The following is a 24,058-nucleotide window of genomic DNA, read 5'->3' as shown; positions in this document are numbered from 1 at the left end:
CTCAGTCCATCCAAATTATGGGCAAAAAAAACGTTGGAAATGTCAAGTGTGGTTTTAAACCGTTTTCGGACAAGACCATCCACAAGAGCAGAGCCGTGGGTATTCTGTACTGCACAGGTACGGCAATGCCAGTTTAAATGCCGGTAATCCAATACCAAACGGTACAAACTGTCCAGCTTGGTCACAGTAAAAAGAGGATTATTCATCGGTGAGACACAAGTTTTAATCGCACCTTGATATTCCAGTTGTTCAAGGATTTCCGCGACGGAAGCCTTAGCTTCACCTCGGATGGGATATTGAGGTTGAGGCTGTGGCATAGACCGCAAAGGAATCTCGTGGTGTGGGGAAAATGTATCCCAACCACACTGTGTACGGTACAGAGCCGGCGCAAGAGCCTTAGCCCACTCTTCTGAAAAATTCAGCGCATGCTCTTTCGAGACCGTGTGCGCGAAACTAGGGAGGATTACCTCCTCCCCTCTGAGCTGCTAGCCCAAGAGGTGGGGGCCAGTCAGCCTCCGCTAACAAAATGTCATAGGTAGTCGTAAGATTTTCCCAAAATACCCCTTTGATGTTACGCTGTATGTCACCTTCAATTAAAAGGACTATGTTATAAAGTCTACCAGGGGGAGCTACTCTAGTATCAGCTGTCTCCACAACAACATATTGGTCAGTCGCTGTCACCTTCAGTAGCGGACGCAGGGTCTCTCACACTATGGTAATCTCCGCCGCGCTGTCCAGCAAGGTCAGAGCCCATGTCTGATTCCGAAGCCGCGTTCTCACTATCTGTGGCATATATCGCTGTTAAAGCAGCAACTTTCTTTTTCTGAAACTGGGGTCTCTTTGGTGTTGAATCGTCCTGCTTGCCTTTACTGTCTTTCAGGCGGGGCTGGTCGCGTCCCTGCTGGCCACCCGACCTCTGCCGCCTCCTCCACCACCGGTCAATGAGGCCGATGAGTCCTGAAAAAAACGAGGAGAGTGGTGTTCAAAAACCTGAAAAAGATCAGTGATTTTATCGTCACGCGATCGCGCAAGTCATAAACACGTTCTGTAGACACAGGCACTGGAGATGCAGGACGAGACTCCTGTTTCTGCTGTTGTTGTTTACCCTGTTTTTTGTTTTTTGGGCCAATTTAGCTTTTTAGCCTTGGGCTGTTCGTCAGTCTCTGACTTCGGCCCTTGGGGTTGCTTTTTCTCTTTAGTGGAAAATGGCTTGACTCCCAAACTATTGCGGCCCACGGTCTTATAAGCCGCCACAATAATTGTCTGTAACTGTCGGGGTTTATCGGCATCGGGTACAGCCTGCAAAGCATTAGACACCTGAAAGGTCACTGCATCTCCCTTGACATTTGCAAGTATGAGATTGGAATCTACGTCAAAACTGCCACATAGGCGCATACCCAATTCAATCGCTGCCTCAGGTCCGTGCTCATCTTGAACATGCTTAACGACCGTCGGAATTACAGTCATTGACGGTGTACCGAAGCACATCGTATACACTACCGCAAAGATCTTACCCCATGACTCACAGTCACCAGCTTCTGGGATCAAGTCTTTAGGCATGCTAATAGTCAGAATCCTGTGTGTTTCTCCAGGACTCGTGTTAGGAAATACCGCTTCCAGCTGGTCCAACTTCTCTGCAAGCCAGAAAGGAAAATCATCCTTATTCTGGGGGCGCTTGCCCATCACAGCGTTCACCATCACAGGACAAAGCTTCATTCCGCCCTGTCCACCTGGAAACGCCCCAACACCTGGGGCCCCGTCCGGGAGATTGCGGGTAATGTATTGTACTAACGACCTAATCATGCTAATTGCAACTACATGTAGTCGTCTTATATCAACAAGGGAACACGCCCCGTGTTGAGGATATGGTGTAAATCCAGCCAAAACAGGCCAAGCCGCGCCTGGAATGGACAACGGACCTAACCTCGGTGCTGTCAAAGAGTGGGGTAGGATGCCATTAAACCAAACTCGGTGCTGCCAAGCGTTAATCAGAACTTCCTGTGTCCTATATGGAGTATAGTCCTGTGGCACTATAGTGGGAGTGTACATGTCGAACACCGTAGTATTTGCGTTCACAGCCGGGAAGGTCACCCACGAGTAAAATATTTCGTACGGGTAAGCCACCTCTGCACTCACTACCATAATGACAGCCATGCCATCCACGGGGACATTATAATTCTGCAAGTGATTGCGCACCGCAATGCGACTATGTTGGGGAATGTCCACCGCGGCCATAGTGACACAGAAAGGAAAAGATACTTTAAAAAACTATGTAGCACAACTGAGTAGTAATTCAAGGAAACCGTTTTGAAAGAATCAAGCTTGAAAAGACCTATGCAAGTATAGGTAGGTTTGTCCGACACCACTGTCTACCGGAAACAATAGTGAAGTGTGTTAAGGACTGATACAAGTACTACTCAAGTGTCATGTAATAAGACCACCAACGATTGGGCGCCATGTCGCAGAGATTCTGCTCCTACACAGAAATGTGCATAGAGACTTGGAACCTCGGTGAATTAGGGTGTGCCAAAACTCACCTTAGCATCCAAAATCCCCTACCAGACTTGCAATCAGTGTCTCATTGGTTCTTACACACCCCCAATGTTTAGACAACGCAGAACATGGACTTAGAACACCTCGGGTAACGTGGAACACATGAACACACTTTCGTTATACTAACATATCAGTCCAGAACGAGGAGTAAATGATGACACGTGCAAGTTTGAAATATTTATTTCTAATGCAGTGTTCTCAAGCGCAGTATCTTAGCTAATACAAGCAAACATTATAAGGAACAAGGTTAGCAGCATAGTTACTATTCCATAAAATACAAAGGGAGAAAGCATGTTAAAATGCTAAAGGGAAAAGGTCTAAATAGAACCTCAGTTTACCCTCCCTTGCTAGTATATTATATTATATCTCCAGAAGGTCTCTTTGGGTTTAGAAGGGCGGGCCCAATCCTCTGGTCTCAGCAGAAATGGATCACATCATCTCCTGCACCAACTCTATGCATGCGAATATTCATCAAGTCTGTAATTCATGCTCTGTGCAGTGCATTATTAATTGCGCCTAAAATCCAGAGTTGGCCACAGCTGTATATGTATTATGTCTAGACTGTGCGCTGATCAAACCGAACAACAAGCACTGTGTTCAAATAACCTTGAAGGCCTCGGCACTCACTGTACAGACATAGCTTACCAAGCAAGGTAGATATTATAAGCAAACATATTATTCTTGTGTGAAGCAAAATATTCTACTAGGCGAAAAGCTTTAATAACGAAATGTGCCGTATGCAGAGGCTGCAGAAAAGGAAAATGGCGTTTAAATTTCTAATAAGCTCACGCTAACATAACACAGTGCGAAGGCAAAACCAATCCACATGACACCATGAGGTCGGTGTCTGGTGGGAGCACCAACAAGCCTTGGCAGCTGCAACGGGCTTGGAAAGCAAAGGAGCAGGAAGGTCCAAGGTACTCACCACATGCAGGAGAGTCAGAGCAGGCCCCAAGAAAGCAGGGAAGCCCACTGAAGCAGAAGACGACCCTCACGAGGACCCACAGGCCAAAAGCACATGAGTTGCAAGAGGACCTCGAGCAGCTCACCAAGAAGGAAGGCCCACTGTGCAGAGGATGCAGTGAATATACTGTACTTGGCATGAAGCGATGCTGGAGCTTCTTGTTGCCCAGAGATCTCTGGAGTGCAGAAGCAACAAGCCTGGACAGTGGCAAGTCGACGCGGTGCACAGGGGTTTGGTCCCAGCGGTTCCAATTAGGCAGTTGCAGACCAACCCCTGTGCGGCTGAGCCTTTCGAAGTCTGTGGGTCGTCAGGAGCTGCAGACCGGTCAGCTTCATTGTGGTGCCTGCAGATGCAGGGGAGTGACTCCTTTACTCCAAGGGAGATTACTTCGGGTGTCCTTGAGGTCCCCAGGTCTGTTAGAGATACTGGAAAAAGCACAGACGACTAAGAAGACTTGCAAAACAGTAGTCTTCCTTGATGCAGTCTAGATTCCAGGCGAAGTCCAAGTGCCCCGATGGTCGAAGAGTGACGTGCTGTCAGGGTAGAGTCTTGTCCCAAGATGAATCTGAGGACCCACCGACAGGTAAGTCCTTAAATTCCCTAGAAAAGGGATTAGGACAACTTAGGGGTCCCTCCCAGAGGAGGGACTGGACAGAAAGGAGGATACCTCCATGTTCTTTGTCCATTTTCACACCAGAGCGAGAGCCAAGGGCTCGCTGTACTAGTTCAAACTGGAGTATGCAAGGAGGGCACCAAATGTGCCCTTCAGAACACTCTGGTGGTGCTGGCAAGTGCCCCCACCCCAGCCCAATACACTTAAGTCCTGTCTGGGGAGGTGGTCACACATTCCTGCATCAGAAAACCTATTGTTCTGCCTTTGTCTCCTCGAGCTTAGCTCAGCAGTAGGATGGCAGAATAGTTTCTTTGGTCAGCAGCAGCACTAGCTTGCTGTCAGAACCTGAAAGACTGTAACTGAGAGTACCTCAAGGTACCCCAAGGGAGCCTTCCAGTACCTGGGATCATTCTTCCAACACTGGAATCAGTGTTGGGGTATGATTCCAACAGGTTTGATACCAAACAAGACTGGGTTCGTTGCAGCCACTATATAGTTAGATATCTCGTAATGACTGATGTTCACTATATGTATCAAAAAGGCTGACCTCACTTATAAAGCGCGGAGAATCAACTTCAGGGTTTGCAGGGGGTCCTGCTCATGCAGGGGCACCCTCACACTTATAACTGGGCATTGTCTTTAGGTCTGAAAGGCCTGCATAGAGGTGCCTTATAGGTTTTAAGTGTAGTGACCTCAGATATAAGGAAACTTATATCTGTCATGAGCGGTACAAGCTCCAACTCACACAGGCTGTAATGGGAGGCATGCAGTCCTAGTTTGAGAGGTCTCTCATGGGTGGTACAAATCATGCTGCAACCTAATGGAGACCCCTGGTGTACCTAAACCCGGGGTATCTTAGTACTATACACTAGGGACTTACACTGGAACGCCAATTATGGATGTACAGACCTACTTACCATAGTCACATTTGAAAGTGCAGTGACTGGAGTCCTGATTTGTAGGCTCCCAGTCAGACTAGTCAAAAACACACTGACACCAGGCAAAAAGTGGGGGTAACGATGCTATAAGGATCTTACCTTCCTACAAATCCTTTTCTACATTAATGCTTGTAGCGCATATTCTATACCCTGAGAATAACCAACTTACCAGTTTCTTTGATGATTAGGAGTTTTACTAGGGTCTCTAGATGTGGAAGCTTTTCCACCTTTGAATTTCATATTCTCTCAGAAGTAGTAATTGAAACTACTAGATTTATGCAGCGCCATCTGCTAACCTCTTTTTATTGTCCACTTTATTCCAAACCTCACATTTGTTTTTCAATAGTTGTGCGTATGAGTGCACTTCTCGTATTAAGTAGCTGATTTCCTTGTGTATAAAACCCCCACTTACTTGAAAAGATGACTACTGTTAGCTCTGTTAGAAGAAGCTCTCTGCTGTGCTAAACTTGCTTTGGAACTGTTGTGTATCGTCGCCCCTCTGTATATTTGAGCAGTGTGGAGCTACAAAATTGGGTTAAATGAGCATTTTTTATTTCTGTCTTCACTGATGCTGTTTTTCATGGTAGGTCATCTCACCTCAGCGCATTCCAGCCACCATTGCCCCAGCACTACTGATGTCTCCCATGGTGTTCACTCACTCAGTATCATCTCAGCCAAAGACCAGCACCAGCGGGAGGATGCCGTTAACCATGAATGAATCCACACTGGGACCGGCCAGCCTGCTTCTGCCTTTGCAGGGCACCGAACACTCTGTTGTCAACTGTGCCAGCAATAACTGTGTGAACCGTGGAGTGCTGACCAAGCTACAACTGCAGGAAACACTCCTACATCTTATTCAGGTAACCGGTGAGGAATTTTTTCAATTTGAGCCTTGTCTGAACCCCTGTTTTTTCCAGTTTTTCTTAAGGTTATGCAGAAGTCTCCTCTTTAGGCGAACTATATTTTTCAAACAATCATTGTCACAAAGTTGCCACATGCTCTTTTAATTGACACACCAATCTATTAACAGATGCCCAATTCTTCTAGCAGTCATTTATATGACAAACAATAAAATGGAGTATTTTTATGTGGGTCACTTTTATTGAATCGATGTGCGTGTTCTATGGCTATGCATGTCACCTTCTGTCCTTTACAGAGTAATGGTGTATGTTATGTTTACATTTACATTTACATTTACGTTAGTGAAGTAATTGGTAATTAGAATCCAAGAAACCAACCAGATGTGTGTTTCATCTTTGTCAATAGTGTGTTGAAATCTGTGGTGGTGCTCTTAGGCTTAAATTCAGGGAATTCCTAATAATCTGCCTCCCTGTTTTTCTGCTGGTCTCTGTTTTGCCATTTGAATGCTTGTTGCTTAGTTGAGAGATGGTCACTGGCATAGTATATGCTGGATAGAGAAAATTAGTTGTCCCTTCGAAGAATTGCCCAAGCTGTTTAGAAATGTGCATGCCCCGTAGGAATCTGACAGTGCTTTGTAAAAGTAGTGCCTTACAGAACATATTCACCAAGAAAGGAGTTTAAACCACAATTGTAAATAAATTGAACGAATATGTCACTAAGGTTGTTCTTTTAACCTAATTCAAATGTGCCAAAGAATTAAGAATCCTATCACAGCATGCATTTTCCAGTTGAGTAGATGGGTGATTCGCAGGTGAGTTTGCCACCACGTGTTTGACAGTGCCATAGCCCCATAAGGATATATAAGAACTAGTTGAACTAATAATGTGCTTTCTCAGCCTTCAGCTTCTATTAACAGACCGTCTCTCCTCAGTATCAATATATTTACACCGGCAATTTTTGTTTAACATTTTACTATAGATCAGCTGCACCTAATAGGCATTGATGACATTTACATACAACACTTAGAAAAGTTACAATTGAAAAATACTGATGAAATTGTGATTCTTGGTAAGGTTACATTAGAGGAATTATGACACTAAATTAAAATAACAAAATAGAGGCAAGTAGAAAGCAGTTGCATGGAACATGGCAGAATGGGGAGAAAAATTGCCTGGGACTCTAAGGCAAATTTTAGATAATTGTGTTGTTAAATCCCTCTTTAACAAGGAACTTCAAAAGATATGCACCCATGACTGACTTACAACATTTGTAAAGTGCACACTACCTGACTGGTCTCTTGGTGTTGGTTGTTGAACACCTGTCTATCCAAATAGACTAGTCTTCATCTCTTGCCCTGAAGCTAGGCAGGCAGGGACATAGGTTGGCAGTTGTAAGAACTGGGACCGCCAGTTCCCCGGGGGTAGCTTGGCTCGAGCAGGTAGGCAACCAGGGGCTTACGTGTAAAGTAGCTACATAACCCACTCATCCACTGAGACAAGAAGTGTGCGCAATAATGGAGACCACATCAGTACTTGTGATTGAAAATCAAGGTCTATTATATAGATTTCAGATCAAGGCAATCAATGCATTAATATTTCATTAGCATTTCATTAAAGTACTTCATTAAAGCATTTCATTAGGCCTTTCGATCAGGTGAGCAAAACATCAAATAACACAGCCTGTCGCACTATACTCTTCGGCAGGCTAAGGGGGTACTTTCATAAAACCTGGGCTAACATTTCAGGAAGCAGTTATGAACATTTCCTCTTGTAAATACCAACAGTTCAATACCAGAAATCATGTCATCAAAATAGTAATGGAGTAAACCAATAAGTATCATATCCATCCCCTCAGGATTCGTAGAAGTTCTCCCCTGCAAGAAATTTAGTACAGGGAAATATTACCACTTCATCAGCAGGCTTAAAGGTAATTAGGCGTGATCAGTTAATGCAGCATGAGACTGTCATCATGCACCAACAGACAATGGGGTTGACGATCTTGTCATCAATTTGACCTGACACAGTTAATTCAGTATCAGCCTGCTCTCCAGGCACGCACAGTTATTTGGCCCCAGGCACCCCTGATGCTTAACCTCATAGCTGCTATTACACATTCCTCCCCAGTGCTGCGCTGTCCATTAGAACTAGTGCTGAATGGACGTTCAATGGTCGTGCGCAGCACTGGGGGGGTAGCGCTGCTGACGACCATTGGCCATCAGCAGCACTTAAGGGGTTAAAACCAGGTCACTCGGTCTCTCAGGGCCAACGGGGCCCAGCGTTAATTTCCCCAGGGGAGGGGCGAACTCTGGGCCTTTCCCGGCCTTCCGCCCTCCTCCCCGGGGGTTACCTGGTGTTTTCGGCCCTCCGGGGCCCTTGCGTGGACTCAAGGAAGGCGGGCGGGGCTTCCGCCCTACGGGGGGCCTCACTGGGCCCAGCGCGGTGCAGGGAGCAGATGCAGGGCACCGGTGCCGGGAACGAGTGAATTCACTTGAGGGGCAGATCTGAGGGGGCTCTCCTGCTTCACAGCCCCCTCCGCGACGAGTCGGGCTTTCTCCGGGGCTCCAGGCACAGCTACGGCCCGGGGACCAATCAGGGCAGAGGCCGGGGCTGTTACCACCAATCACGAGGCCCGCCTCGAGGGCGTGCCAGCCAGGACCAATGTCTGCGCGGCGCTCGGAGGGGCGGGCGGAGGAGCTCCCCTGTCACGTGGGGCGGGAGCTGGCTTCAGGCCTACCGCAGCCTGACTGGATTCCGCGCTGACAGGATTTGGCTAGGCCCGGGCGGGGACAGGGGCCTCCAGTCATGACCCAGCTGGGTCGATGTTCGCAGCGGCGGCCTCCACAGCGCTCCGGAGGCCGGTGCAAGGATGGCGGAGTCTCGGATCGGGCACGGCCCACGCGCACACAGCGGCGGCCATCTCCTGGCACCGAGGGCCGCCTGGGGACAATTTCGGCTCTTCACTAGGCGCTACAGGTAAGCGCTCGATGGGGATCAGGGCGCCTGGCGATGATCGCGCGTGGGGGGGGGGTCTCACAGCGCTCCTTAAGAGGCACAGCAGAGTGGCGCTAGAGACAGTTCTCGGGCCAGCGCCAGCAGGGTCTCTAACCAGGGCAGATTACAGCGCTACTGAGGGGAGCAAGACACAGCGCTAGGTACGCACAATGTGGGGCACTCCCAGCAGCTTAGCAGGGCCCAGGGTAGGAGCGCTAGGCAGTGCAGGCAGTCTATGATCCAGCGCTTGGCAGGGGGGGTCAGAGTACAGCGCTTTCCAGGCGTTTGTCAGGAATGCAGGTAGTTCATTCAGGACAGCGCTGGGGGCACAGAGGGGAGACAGCACCAGTACCTGGTTGATCCCCCAGCAGTGTCTGGTCAAAGGCAAGTAGTCTTCTTTGGCGCTTGGATGGTTCTGCGCCCTTAGGTGTTGGTTTCTTGAAGATAGGGGGGGGGGTGTCTGCGTTGGAGGCTGGATGAGTTTCCTCAGGGCACTGCTGATGGACCCTGGGTTCCTTAACGCTGGGCCAGATCAGGGGGCTTGTCTAGGATACCTCACTCAACTTAAGAGGCAGCACCTAAATCCTGTCACTCCCAGTAGCATAAGTTCCTGACTAGGCCCACCTAAATCTCCTGCGTCGGTTCCCCAGGTCAGTGATGCCCCAACTGACTAGAAAAAGTTCCCTCCCTTACTTATATATGCCCAGGTCAGGTGACCACTCTCTAAGGCGGCAAAAATAGGCTCCTCCTTTCTCCTGGAAGGTTCCAGGTGCTTCCCCACCCTACCTATGGACAGGGGATGGCAGGCTGATATTGCAACAATGTATGGGGTCCCAGCCAGCTCCTGGCAACTAGGGTGCTACACTAAGAGACCACGCTGCAGTAGCAGGGGCCAGTGGCAGCCATGTTTGAAGTAGAGAGCACCTGCACCCTAACATGGATTAGCCATGAAAAGGTGCCCGAAGACGATTAGCCATGAAAAGGTGCCCGAAGACCTAAGGGCCAACAAAAAGAAGGTTGGAAAAATGAGGCAAGGGCGAAAAAAAATAGGGAAAGGCCACCCTAGGGCTGACAGGTCTAACAGTAGTCTGCCTAATATCTTAGGCAGAGCATTCTTTATACAAGGAGCTGAAACGTTTCCAGTGTTTTGCGAACAGATCTCTGGTAGATATTTCTTGCTCCTTAGGTAGGCTCAGGTAAGTGCCAATTTACCAGCTTGAGCGGAAGAACCACACTATTTAAGACCTTGCATCTCTTCTGAACTTACATGAAGAAAAACTTATTCTGCATCAAAATAGTCAGGCTGTTAGGCATTTTATGATCTGGCATCCATTTGCCACTGGTAAGCACACAGAAGAAATCTACACTGTTATTTTTGAGGCTTTAGTTTAAGCCAATTTTAGTGCAGAATAAATGTTTTTTTTTCCCAAAGTTAAAAGAAAAGGATACATGAAATAAGGAAACAAATACTAACATCTCCTTCCACATAATCTCCATCATATAGTCGTGTGATATTTACCAAAACAGCAACATTTATCACTATTTGAGTCTTACATCACTATTGTATATCTTAGTGGTGTCACTGACGTGTCCAGACAAATAAACAGTAGAATCCAAAATGGAAGACCTGAAGGAGAAGCGCTAAAGAAACCACAAAATAAAAAGAAAGGTAACACAAATACAATCTCGCAGCTACTGCGATTAGTGTGTCTTAGGCCTCGTGCAGTCCAAGCTCCCTTGATTCCTGTCCGCTGCTTGCCACTCTCGTTAAAGGATCCCTTCTACCATACACAGCACACGACTCGCCCCCCCCAAGGCACTCCACTCCTACACATAGCTCACTCATTCTTATTCAGCAGATACAATCTCAGTGGTTCCCATATATCCCTCGGCCTCGACCTGGTGGGCAGCTCCTCCGCATTTATGATGAGATCATCTCGACAGTACACCAGGTCGGTCAGCCACGCCTTGACCACAGGCCTGCGCCCCTTTCCCCATGTGATCGCTACCCTGCAGGCAGCCAGTAGCAGTGCCAAGCGCACCAAACACAGAAGACATACTAGAGGGGAGCAAGGGAGATCTAACGCAAGCATTTCGCGCAAGCAACCAACCACCGAGGCCCAGAAGTCTGCCACCTTCTCACAGTGCCAGGCCAAGTGCATGAAGTCTGCATAGTCTCTTCCACACCTATCGCATCTCACCGACTCACGAAGCCCATACCGGAACAGACGGGCCGGAGTGTAATATACCTGATGTATATACTTAAAGTGAATGATCTTAAGGTTGCCATTCATACAGAGTGTCCCCGTTAACGAGCAAATGTGCTTTCAATTATTCTCAGAGATAGCCGCAGGCAGACAATCATTCCATTTAGTCCAGCTCTTGTCCACCGCATCTACCGTCTCATCTTTAATGAGTTTATACAGATTGGATTTCAACCTCTTATTACTGGGGACAGTAATAACCGACTGCAAAGACCATAATCCCGGGGCCTCAGCCGGAAAAGTGGGATAGTGTGCGCAATCTGTGTATCGCAAAGCGGAAGAGGAGCGACGGGTTAGTAATATGTTGCAAGTCCTCCTGCTCCACGAAGGTGCCACCGGGGTAAACATCGCACATATGAGAGATACCCGCCTCCTTGAGCACTCTCATTGACGGCACCTCATGAGTAACTGAGAGATGCGCATGATGCTGTAGAAACATAGCCGGCGCGTACAGCGGCAATTTCTGCGCCAACCTCCCAATCCTCTGCCAGGCCGAGATCGTAGCGTCTACCGCATTGATCTCTGACTTTGGAGTACCACGCGAGTGGTGGGTAATCACGCTATGAAGCGGGATTGGGGTGGTGTCCCCCTCCTCCTGCGTAAATGCATGTGGCTTGTACCAATAGTAGAGGTATTGGGCCTGCGCACTGAGGTAGTATGCGTAAAAATCCGGTGCTGCAAAGCCCCCCCTCTCGTAGCTCTTGGTGAGGGTCGACCATTGCACCCGCGCAGTCCTGCCCCCCCCCAGACCAGTCCCAGCAAGTGGCCGCGAAGAGTTTTGAAGAATGCCATGGTTAGCACTATCGGCACATTCACAAATAAGTAAAGAAACCTGGGTAACACGACCATTTTAATTATAGCAATGCGGTCCGCGAGTGACAACGGCAACGAAATCAGTCTCGACCAGGGCCTCCAGCTTCGAGCATGCACTTCCATAGTTTTCCCTGACCACAACCGTGGGGTCTCTGTGTACCCACACTCCTAAATACTTGATCGGGTACTCAGACCACATCAGGGGGAATTCTAATCCGGGCTGTGTAGTTCCAGCCGTGAGCGGGATTATATAGGACTTCTCCCAGTTTGTGTAGACCAGAGATGAGGCCAAATCGCACATATTCCTGCAATAGTCGCGACAGATATCTAGATGGGGCTCGCACGAAGAGAACATATCGTCCGAATACATTGATATTGCGACCGGCCCGTGGTTAAAGTTCAGTGCGGATTCCCTGTGCCGCTGCCGTATGACACAGGCCAGTGGTTCTAGGATAGTTGCAAACCGCAATGGCGACAGAGGGCAGCCCTGCCTAGTACCTCGTGCGATGTTCAACGCCTCAGGCGTGATCCCGCCCACTCGTACTCTCGCCGTCAGTCGCGTACAACACCTCTATCCACATTAAACTTTGAAGGGAACCCCATACGGCGTAGCACCAGGTACATATTGCCATTCCACTGAGTCGAACGCCTTTGCGGCGTCCAGCAGCACCGCCGCCGCTTCTAAAGTGTGTTCTAATACATGAAACATCGAAAAGAGTGTACGCAGATTGTGAGAGGTGGAACGTTCTGAAACAAATCCAGACTGATCAGGTAGTATCAGCCCCTGTAGCAGCGGCTGCAATTTAGTGGCAAGGATCTTTGCCAGGATCTTGACATCGGTGTTAATTAATGACAATGGGCGGTACGACTCACAGCGGTCTGGCGGCTTGTCTTTCTTGAGCAGGGTGACGATTAGTGCCTCCCGCAGCGAAGGGGGAAGTATCCCCTCTTCATGCGCCTCTGCATATACCTCCAACAGATGCGGCGCTAACAGATCCGCATATTTTTTGTAAAATTCCACTGTGAGCCCGTCCGGCCCTGGTGCCTTACCATTTGGCAGCGCCGCTATAGCCAATTTTATATCTTGCTCGTCTATGGGATGGCAGAGATATTGACGCTGCGCATCGGACAGCCAAGCGCACGCAACATCTTCCAGATACCTATAGAAATCCTCCGCCGGTAGTGAACCTCTCGTGCTGTATAAATCAGTGTTCGAGGCATGTGGGCTGCTGAATTCATATCTGTGCATAGATCGCCGCCTAGTGTTGGGTCCGGATGATTGCACATTGTTGTCCTGGAAGAGTCTTCGAAGTATCACGAGATAGGTGGCTCCTCCCCTGGACTACAGTGCGCATGGGCATAGACTCCATCCCCAGATTGTTTTTGTCCGCCATTGGGCTCGGATGTGTTTCGGTTCCCTCTGTCGGAATCGATAATTGTTTAACTTTCTTTACTTGAGACCAAAAGGTCTTTAGGACTCGCGTCGGTATTGTCTATCGTTCGGGTTCGTTTGTTCATCGGCTCCGAACCATTACTACCCTTCCGCGTGCTTTCGGCGCGGACGGGCCTACACGACGCTCCAGACTACTTCATCATGGAACGAAGTCCATTTAAGAGGTGCCCTGTGTGTGCCTCAAAGTACCCGCATATCGACGTGCACCCAGTGTGCAATAAGTGCTTGTCACCGGACCACGACGAGGCCAAGTGTATGGCCTGCTCCAAGTTCCGGTCGAAGAAGACTCTCAAGCTCCGCCGGGCCGCAAGACTGCAGGCCCACAGTTCGGCACCCCCTCCAGCGGAGATCTTCGAGGAGGATGTAGACGACGACACCATTCAGAATATCTCAGACTCTAACCCGGCGTCGGAAGTCGAGGAGGACTACGACGCGGAAGACGAGGAGTTCGAGGAAGTCGTCGAGGAGGTAGGGGACGACGACGGGGCCATTGCCACCGTAGAGGATAGCTCGGAGGAGGAGCTTCCTCACACTGACTCGGGGGCCAGCTCACATTCTAAGGCCCAGGCCGAGGGATCGCCTTCGGGCCTTACCCAAAGCCTTGATTCCCGTCCCACGGCTCCGCCTTCCGGCCACGGACATTGGTACGGCACCACTCCCGGTGCAGAAACCGAAAGTGAAACCATCGGTGTCGACGCCACCCGTATCGAAACCGAAAGCGCAAGTCGCACTGGTCGGGTCGAAGACTTCGGAGGCCTCGGCGCCGAAGAAATCCAAGATGGCCGTCGAGCTCAAGAGCCACGCCAAAATGGCCGATCCGAAGGCTACGGTGTCGAAGCCGAAGACGACCGACGCAGCTGCGTAGGCGCTGAAGTTGGTTGACGCTCTAAAGAGTCGCATCGACACCAAGAAGGTCGACGACCATAAGAAGGCTCCGAAAAAGCGGCAGGACGACCCCAAGTCTCTAACTGCACCGCTTCCACTTGACAAGACAAAGGGGGGAGCTGCGTCGGCTCCGAAGACTGCGTCCTTGGTTGCCGACCCAAACCCGGCTTCGGAAGACTCTATCGAGCCGGTCCGTCCCTCCGCCTCGTTCACCAAGAAGGTCACGGAGTCCCTTCAGCGTATTCGGGAGGGGGCCGCGGCCGTCGAGCCGAAGGACACTGTGCCGCCCAAGCCTCTACAGAAACCGGCGAAGGCGCAGACGCTGATTCTCTTCACGTTGCCGCCGAAGACGGCGCCGAAGGCTTTCACTGCAAAACCTGGGGCCGGAGTGCCCTTAAAGTTACCTTCGACGCCAAAGGCATCGTTGGTGGTTCCAAGCCCGCGCCACCAACCACTGGCAGAAGAGGAGCGTCGAGAGGTGATCATCGACCCCAACACAGGCAAGCTCTCTCTCCTTAAACGGAAGATCACCCCTGAGCCAGCTTTGGAACATTTCCAGATCCCACTTAAAAAGAAGTTGGACTCTGCGGGTGCATCTGCCCCTATGGAGCCTTCATCTCCACAAAGTCAGGAACTCTCACCCACGCATTCTAATGTTGAGGAGGGTGATAGAAACGAGGAGGATGAGTATGCTTATCCAGTTTATTCAGACCCAGAGGATGTGACTGAGCCATGGTCTGCCGGGGGCGACCCTGGGGACCCTCATTCGGGACAGGAGCCTCAGCTTTTTGTAGCAAAGACTTCCCCGACAGAAGACTCTGCGGCCTTCAACGCTCTAATTGAAAGAGCTGCAGCCAATCATGACGTCTATCTCCATGCAGACCCAGTTGACGTCGATTTTCAGTGGCTGAAAAAACTGTTAAGACATTGTGGATGCTCAAAGGGGTGTTAAAACATGCGCCAGAGGTTTTCAAGGAGCCCACCCGGGCAAGAGTCATTAATCCTCGTATTGACAAGAAGTACAAGGCAGCGCCCACTGATCCAACATACATCAAAGGACAGTTGCCACTGGACTCTTTGGTTGTCTCCAATGCACGCAAAAGAGCCAACTCACAGACTACGGGTGATGCTCCTCCCCCAGACAAGGAATCAAAAGTGTTTGAGGCTTTGGGGAAACGTATTGCTGCGCAGGCAGCCAATATGTGGCGCATATCCAACACGCAGGCGCTACTTGCACGCTACGACAGGCACACTACGACACTCTAGAGACCCTTCTACAGCACTTGCCAGATCAATATAAGGAGGCAGCTGAAATGTTGATTCAGGAGGGGAAGCTTATCACCAATGCTTCAATTAAGTGTGCTCTGGATGTGGCTGATACCGCCTCAAGAGCAATAAACACTAGCGTTCTACTGCGTAGACATGCATGGCTCAGAATATCAGGCTTTAATCCAGACATTCAGACTAGCATCCTAAACCAAACTGTCAATCCAGACCACCTGTTTGGCCCAGAAGTTGATGCCACCCTCGAAAAAATGAAAAAGACACTGACACTGCTAAATCTATGGGTGCCCTGCAGTCCCAGCAGTTTCGGGGTGGTTCCTTTCGCCGCTCCAATAACAGAGGCACCTCAAGGGGTCAAGCGTCACAATCCACGCAATTCTATAAAAGTAACACCCAATCCTCATATACCAACAAGGGTCGGGGTGGATACCGTGGCAACAACGTCAAAGGCAGAGGACGTGGTAATAACAGCTCCAGGTCCTCCACCGCCAGCAAACAGTGACGCCTTGTCACTGCCCCCCGACCACGCAACACTGGTCGGGGGGAGACTCCAGCAGTTCCTGCCCGTGTGGAAGTCCATCACCACGGACAGGTGGGTCAGATCTCTTATCCAATAGTTATTGTCTGGAGCTCACATCCACTCCACCCAACATACCCCCAAAAGCTGTCCTATGTCCGGCGAGCACTTGCACTTGTTGCAGCAGGAAGTAAACGTCATGCTGCAAAAAGGAGCAATAGAGCTCGTTCCCCTGCAGGAAAGGGGTACAGGAGTTTACTCCCTGTACTTTCTGATTCCGAAGAAGGACGGATCCCTCAGGCCCATCCTAGACCTCAGACCTCTCAACTTTTACATTCTGTCAGAACATTTCCATATGCTCACGCTGCAGCAGGTTCTCCCACTGCTTCGGCAAGGGGACTTCCTGGCGACTCTGGACCTCAAAGATGCGTACTTTCACATTCCCCTGCATCCTTCACACAGAAAGTACCTAAGGTTCACCATTCAAAACCAGCACTACCAGTTCAAGGTTCTGCCTTTTGGGGTCACCACAGCGCCCAGGGTCTTCACAAAGTGCCTAGCAACGGTGGCGGCGCATCTGAGACGTCGGAACATCCACGTCTACCCCTATCTGGACGACTGGCTCATCCAAGCGAAGTCGGCCCAGCAGTGCGCCGACCACGTGTCCCACACCATTCACCTTCTGCACGATCTGGGGTTCTCACTGAATTACCCAAAATCCCATCTCCAGCCCGCCCACATACGGCAGTATCTGGGTGCGACCATAAACACTCTGGCGGCCACTGCGCAGCCAAATTCAGTGAGAGTCAACAGCATTCAGTCGCTGATCTAAAGATTCAGACCTCAGCACTCGCTTCCAGCAAGAGTGTTCATGCAGTTGATAGGCATGATGGCCTCCTGCATCTCCATAGTCCCACACGCGAGACTACATATGCGTCCGCTTCAGGAGTGCTTAGCACGTCAGTGGACTCAGGCTCACGGGCAGTTGGGAGACCTAGTGTTGGTGAGCGGTCGGGCATACAACTCTCTGCATTGGTGGAATCCACAAAACCTTTGCAAGGGCCGACCGTTTCAAGAGCCTGTGCCGCAGATAATCCTGACGACGGACGCTTCTCTCCAGGGATGGGGAGCGCATGTACTCCAATACACAGTGCAGGGACTATGGACACTACAGCAGAAGAAGATGCACATCAATGTGCTAGAACTGATGGCGATCTTCATGGCCTTAAAGGCATTCAAAGTACATCTGTGCAACAAGGTCGTGTTGATCCGGACGGACAACATGACGGCCATGTACTACATTCAGAAACAGGGGGGAACACACTCTCCGCAGTTGTCTCATCTGGCTCAGAGCATGTGGAAGTGGGCCATTCAGAGGAACATCTTCCTCATGGCAGAACACCTCCCAGGCAAAGACAATCAGATGGCGGACCTGCTCAGCAGGCACAGCCACCAAGTGCACGAGTGGGAGATACACCCATCAGTACTCCAGCCGTACTTCCAAAGATTGGGTCATCCAGAGATAGACCTGTTCGCCACAAGGGAGAACGCAAAATGCCAAAGCTTCGCCGCCAGGTTCCCACACCCGCAATCGCAGGGCAATGCGATATGGATGAACTGGTCAGGCAGATTTGCGTACGCTTTTCCCCCAGCACCCCTGATACCGCTGGTGGCGCGCAAGCTCAGGCAGCACTCGATGACTCTCATCCTAGTTGCTCCAACGTGGGCTCGCCAACCATGGTACACCACGTTTCTGGAACTTTCCGTCGTACCGCATCAAAGGCTTCATCTCACACCCAGCCTTCTGACGCAGAGCCATGGCGACATTCAGCACCCAGATCCGCAACAGCTCAACCTGGCGATCTGGCTCCTGAGGTCCTAGAGTTTGGCTACCTTAACCTTCCTCCCAATTGCATGGACATCATTCGGGAGGCAAGAAAGCCCACTACTAGAGCATGTTATGCGGCCAAATGGAAGCGGTTTGTCATTTATTGCGCAAACCACAACATTAATCCACTAGATGCTTCCATTCAGAACATCATCTGTTACCTGTTCCATCTGTACCAGTGTAATTTGGCATATACTTCCATCCGCATTCACCTGTCTGCGATGGCCGCATACCTCCAGAATAGACAGCACCTTTCACTTTTCAAAGTGCCTGCTATCAAAGCTTTTCTGGAAGGACTCAAAAGGGTCATTCCACCACGGACTCCACCAGCTCCAGAATGGAACCTCAATGTGGTTCTTACAAGACTGATGGGTCCTCCCTTTGAGCCACTACATTCTTGCGAACTTCAGTTCTTGACTTGGAAAGTGGCTTTCTTAGTAGCAATCACATCGCTACGGAGGGTTAGTGAGCTGCAGGCCCTTACAATCCAAGAGCCTTTCTTCCAGGTTCATGCTAACAGGGTAGTGCTCCGCACTAACCCTAAATTTCTACCCAAGGTTGTGTCTCAGTTCCACATAAACCAAACAATTGAGTTGCCGGTGTTCTTTCAAAATCCTGAGTCGCTGGCAGAGCGGATGCTCGACACCCTTGACGTTAAAAGGGCCCTAATGTATTACATTGATAGGACCAAGGATTTTAGAAAGACTAAGCAGCTTTTCGTTGCCTTTGCGCCACACCACAAAGGTAACGCTATTTCCAAGGCTGGTATTGCTAGGTGGATCATGAAATGTATTCAGATCTGCTATGCAAAGGCAAAACGCACTCTTACAATTCCACCAAGAGCCCACTCCACCAGAAAGTTGGGGGCCTCTATGGCCTTCCTTGGAAACATTCCCTTAGAGGACATATGTAGAGCAGCCACATGGTCTACCACACATACATTTACTAAGCATTACTGTGTAGACGTGCACTCTAAACAGCAGGCAGCTGTAGGGCAGGCTGTTCTCAAGACACTTTTCCAAACTGCTGCAGCTGGCACGGGCGGCCGCTGCTAATGGAGGGACTGCTATGTATTCTATGCACAGATATGAATTCAGCAGCCCACATGCCTCGAACTGCAAATGCTACTTACCAGTATGCATCTGTTCTTGGCATGTAGGGCTGCTGACATTCATATCGCCCGCCCTCCTCCCCGGCGCCTGTAGCAGCTGCAGTGTTTACATATCATTTCATGGCATGGTCATCATTCACTGAGTTCTTTCCACCTCGGCCACAATGGCTAAAAACAATCTGGGGATGGAGTTGATGCCCATGCGCACTGTAGTCCAGGGGAGGAGCCACCTATCTCGTGATACTTCGAAGACTCTTCCAGGACAACAATGTGCAATCATCCGGACCCAACACTAGGCGGCGATCTATGCACAGATATGAATGTCAGCAGCCCTACATGCCAAGAACAGATGCATACTGGTAAGTAGCATTTGCAATAGAACACACGGAACTGCACGGTAATAGCTTCCAGAGCAAAATACTCAATCCCTGTGTCAACCACTATCCTGTCTATGCGTTGCTGGTCATGATGTTCTTTGATCTTAAACACCAGCGTGCGACCCGGTCTGCCCACTTCGCCATACCACCTAGCCGTATGTCTACGGGATAAATATTTGATCTCCGAATCGGCGAGAGAGTCATAATCCCGGATCAGCTCTTGTATTCGAGCTAATTTAGGCATCTCATGCCGGCAGCTGCGCAGACGACCTCGCCCCACTGAGGACCCCGCCCAGCAGACCCGGCAGTAAGAAAGCACCATGGTTCACTGACGAACTCAAGAGCTCCAAGAAGAACTGCCGAGCCCTCGAGAGAGCCTGGCGCAGAGACCCAACACCAGACAACATGACCACCCTCAAGCTCGCCACTCAAAAACACCACCAACTGATCCACGCCACCAAGAAAACCGCATTCAAGGAACGACTGGACAACAACGCCCACAACAGCAAGGAACTCTTCAACATCGTCAAAGAGCTCTCCAACCCCAGTGCCGAAAACAACAACATCACCCCATCACAAGACCTCTGCAACTCCCTCGCCTCCTACTTCCACAACAAGATCGCTGACATACACAACAGCTTCAGCACACAGCCGACGCACCCCACGACCGCACCTGCACCCCCCACAACCACCCCCTGCGCCTGGACCCCGATCAACACCGAAGAAACCCTACGCACGATGAACTCCATCCACTCCGGATCGCCAACCGACCCCTGCCCTCATCACGTCTTCAACAAGGCCGACGCTGTCATTGCGCCCCACCTGCGGGACATCATCAACACCTCCTTCGACACCGCTACCTTCCCGGAGAGCTGGAAGCACGCCGAACTCAGCGCTCTACTGAAGAAACCATCAGCGGACCACACCGAACTCAAAAACTACAGCCCCATCTCGCTCCTCCCGTTTCCGGACAAAGTCATCGAGAAGACCGTCAACAAGCAGCTGGCTGCCTTCCTCGAGACGAACGGATCCCTCGACCTCTCGCAGTCTGGCTTCGGGGCCAACCACAGCTCCGAGACCGCCCTCATTGCAGCCACTGACGACATCCGAGCCCTGCTCGACAACGGGGAAACAGTGGCCCTCATCCTCCTGGACCTCTCCGCGGCATTCGACACTGTCTGCCACCGCACCCTAGTGCAGCGCCTCAGCAACGTCGGAATCCAAGAGAAGGCACTAGAATGGATCATCTCCTTCCTCGCCGGAAGGACACAGAGAGTCCGCCTCCCCCCGTTCAGATCAGAAGCCACTGAAGTCATCTGCGGCGTTCCTCAGGGCTCCTTGCTCAGCCCCACCCTCTTCAATGTCTACATGAGCCCCCTTGTGGCCATCGCACGCCAACACAACCTCAAGATCATCTCTTACGCCAACGACACCCAGCTGATCCTCTCCCTCACCAACGACCCCGCCACCGCCAGAGCCAACCTACACGAAGGGATGAAAGACGTAGCCGAGTGGATGATGAACAGCCGCCTGAAACTGATCTCAGACAAGACGGAAGTCCTCATCCTGGGATCTTCGCCCTCCGCCTGGGACGACTCCTGGTGGCACCCTGCCCTGGGCAGCTCACCCAAACCAACAGACCACGCACGCAACCTGGGCTTCATCCTGGACTCCTCCCTCTCCATGACCAGACAAGTCAACGCCGTCTCCTCGTCATGCTTCAACATCCTGCGCATGCTACGTAAGATCTTCCGGTGGATCCCCACCGAGACCAGGAAGACGGTCACCCAGGCCCTCGTCACCAGCCGACTGGACTACAGCAACTCCCTCTACGCCGGAACCACTGCCAATCTCCAGAAGTGACTCCAGCGGATCCAGAACGCCTCAGCAAGACTCATCCTGGACATACCCCGTCACAGCCACATCTCCGGACACCTGAGAGACCTGCACTGGCTCCCGGTCAACAAGAGAATCACGTTCCGACTCCTCACCCACGCACACAAAGCCCTATACAACCAAGGACCAACATACCTCAACAACCGCCTCAACTTCTACACTCCCACACGCCAGCTTCGATCGACCAACCACGCCCTCGCCGCCGTCCCCCGCATCCGAAGAGCAACCACAGGAGGAAGGTCCTTCTCCTACCTGGCCGCCAAGACGTGGAACTCCCTCCCGACCCACCTCCGCCTGACCCAAGACCACCTCGCCTTCAGGAAGCAGCTCAAGACTTGGCTGTTCGAGCAGTAGCGGACCCCCCCTCCCCAAGCGCCTTGAGACCCTCCGGGTGAGTAGCACACTATATAAATGCTTTGATTGATTGGCACGCATACTCACTTTCCAGGACTCGCAGTTCCTCTTTGACTCTCTGCATTTGGTGTCGTATATCGCGCAGTATGCCCGCTGCCGTACCCATGCACACTCCTCTTATGGTGACCTTAAAGGCCTCCCACAGAGTAGCCGCCCGATCCACTGTGCCTTTATTCAATGCAAAGTACTGTACAATGGCGTTGTGCGCGGTCTTCCCGTAAATAGGGTCATGGAGTGCCTCTGAGCGCAGCCTCCACGTGAACGGGCGGTGCCCCCTCTTCGGATAGCGGAAGGACTGCCTCACTGGATTATGATCTGATAATGTACGACCCACGGCATCACTTCGTCGACCCATTCTATCAATGCACCATCGACCAGCCTGTAGTCAAGCCTAGACCAGCTGCTGTGCGTAGGTGTCGCATGCGTAGCCTCCCGTTTGTGAGGATTCCGTATTCTCCAGACATCATACAATGCAAACTCTTCCATAACCCTCTTCCCCCTCTCAGCTACCCTCAGGGTACGATGCGACATAGGATTTGACTTGTCTAACTGCACATTCAGATAGGTATTCAGATCGCCTCCCCAGACTATTGGTGCGGCTGGCCACTCTCGCAACTTACCACACATACGATCTATACATACTGGGTCATCTGCTATCGATCCATATAGGTTAATAATCGTGATCAACGCGCCTCGCAGCTTCCCACACACCATTGCACACCTCCCTTCCTCATCCGCGTAAGTATGCAGCTCTTGGAAGTCGACCCCTTTCCTGACCAGTATCATCACACCTCTTGCATACGACTAGTACGATGCAGCCAGACGGAACCCCGCCCATCTGCTCATCACTCCACCCGCTGCGAGTGGCGTCAAATGTGTTTCTTGAAGCAGAGCAAGCTGTATCTTGTGCCTGTTCAAATACGCGATCACCTGTCTCACCTTCTTTGGGGTATTAAGGCCGCGCACATTCCAGGTCAACATTGCACAGTTATCTGCCATTAGTCAGTCATAAATCCCAGAAAATCACAATACGCATCACAAAGCCCGGAGGGGGCACAGCGCAAGCAGCAGTAGAGCGACACTAGCAGTACCAAGATATCCTGCCCCGACATGCACGAGTTGCCAGACCTAATACACAAAAAAAAAACTAGAAAAGCAACCAAAACCCACGCCCCCCTCCCCCCACTCCAACCTCCCAATCAGGTCGAGAACAATACCCCCCACCCCCTCCATACTGCTACCATGCGGGTGATACCCTCTCGGGGAAGAGGAACAGCAGCGTATACACACACCGGAGTGCGCCGCCGGAACCATCCTCGTCAGACCCCCGGCCAGACCCAGGCCGGGGGGTTGTAGTATCATCGAATGGCAGTCACCTCACAGAACTCAAAGGGAACATTCATGATGGGCCAGGGGGGTTGTAGTATCATCGAATGGCAGTCACCTCACAGAACTCAAAGGGAACATTCATGATGGGCCAGCGTAGGCGCCCCCACCCTCAACCGCCCCTCTCAACAAAACCGAGAACCACAGTGTCAGAGGCAGGGCTCGCAAGAGCGCCCCTAGATGTATCAACAAACCATCAACTGCGGTGTATTGTCTCTAGTCAGCTTCATCCAGCCCAGATGCAGCTGGTTCCTCCACCGCCTGCTGTTTACGTGGCTTCGGCTTACAGATATGCTTGGTGAATTTCAGTGCAGACTTTGCATCTGTGAAGAAGTGCGATTGTTCTTCATGCGTTACTTTTAACTTTGCCGGGTAGAGCATGGCATATTGCACAGACGCCTCCCTCAGCAGTTTTTTCACTGGCACAAATTTCCGGCGCGCAGATTGCACAGCCGGCGTGTAATCCGGGAAAAAGGACAGAGTATCCCCCTTGTACACCACCGGCTCCTTTGCCCTTGCCTCTCTCAAAATGGCGTCCCTGTCGGCGTAATTAAGTAACCGTGCAATTATTGGACGCAGTGCTGCTCCTGGCTTGGGTCTGGGCCCCAAGGACCTGTGTGCCCTCTCCACAATCATGTATGAAAACAACAGGAGAAAACCCATAAACCACGTTGGGATGGGTGCAATATGTAGATAAGAACAGTTCCCAACAGGTATTATGTAGAGACAGTTTAGAAGATGTATGCAATAAGCATTACACAGAAAAGAAGAGCCAAGGAGTCAAAAAGGTTTTTCATAGACAGTGGTATTATTTCCAAAGTGGTTGAGGGTCAATACAGTTATAGCAGCAC

The 24,058-nt window shown here is 50.8% G+C and overlaps 1 protein-coding gene across 1 annotated transcript in view; it reads left to right on the top strand.

Moving 5' to 3' along the window:
* LOC147733969 (mRNA-decapping enzyme 1B-like) overlaps positions 1 to 24,058 on the top strand; it is a 203,124-nt gene that overhangs the window by 136,514 nt on the left and 42,552 nt on the right. The window contains exon 8 of the mRNA XM_086952876.1: positions 5,656 to 5,928. Within this exon, the coding sequence (XP_086809002.1) occupies positions 5,656 to 5,928 (273 nt within the window). The remainder of the gene's footprint in view (positions 1 to 5,655; positions 5,929 to 24,058) is intronic.

The sequence above is a fragment of the Lissotriton vulgaris genome, chromosome 1_2 (assembly GCF_964263255.1).
Source record: "Lissotriton vulgaris chromosome 1_2, aLisVul1.2, whole genome shotgun sequence".
NCBI lineage: Eukaryota > Metazoa > Chordata > Amphibia > Caudata > Salamandridae > Lissotriton > Lissotriton vulgaris.
The sequence above is the reverse complement of the archived record's forward strand: the minus strand, read 5'-3'. Positions and strand labels throughout refer to the sequence as shown.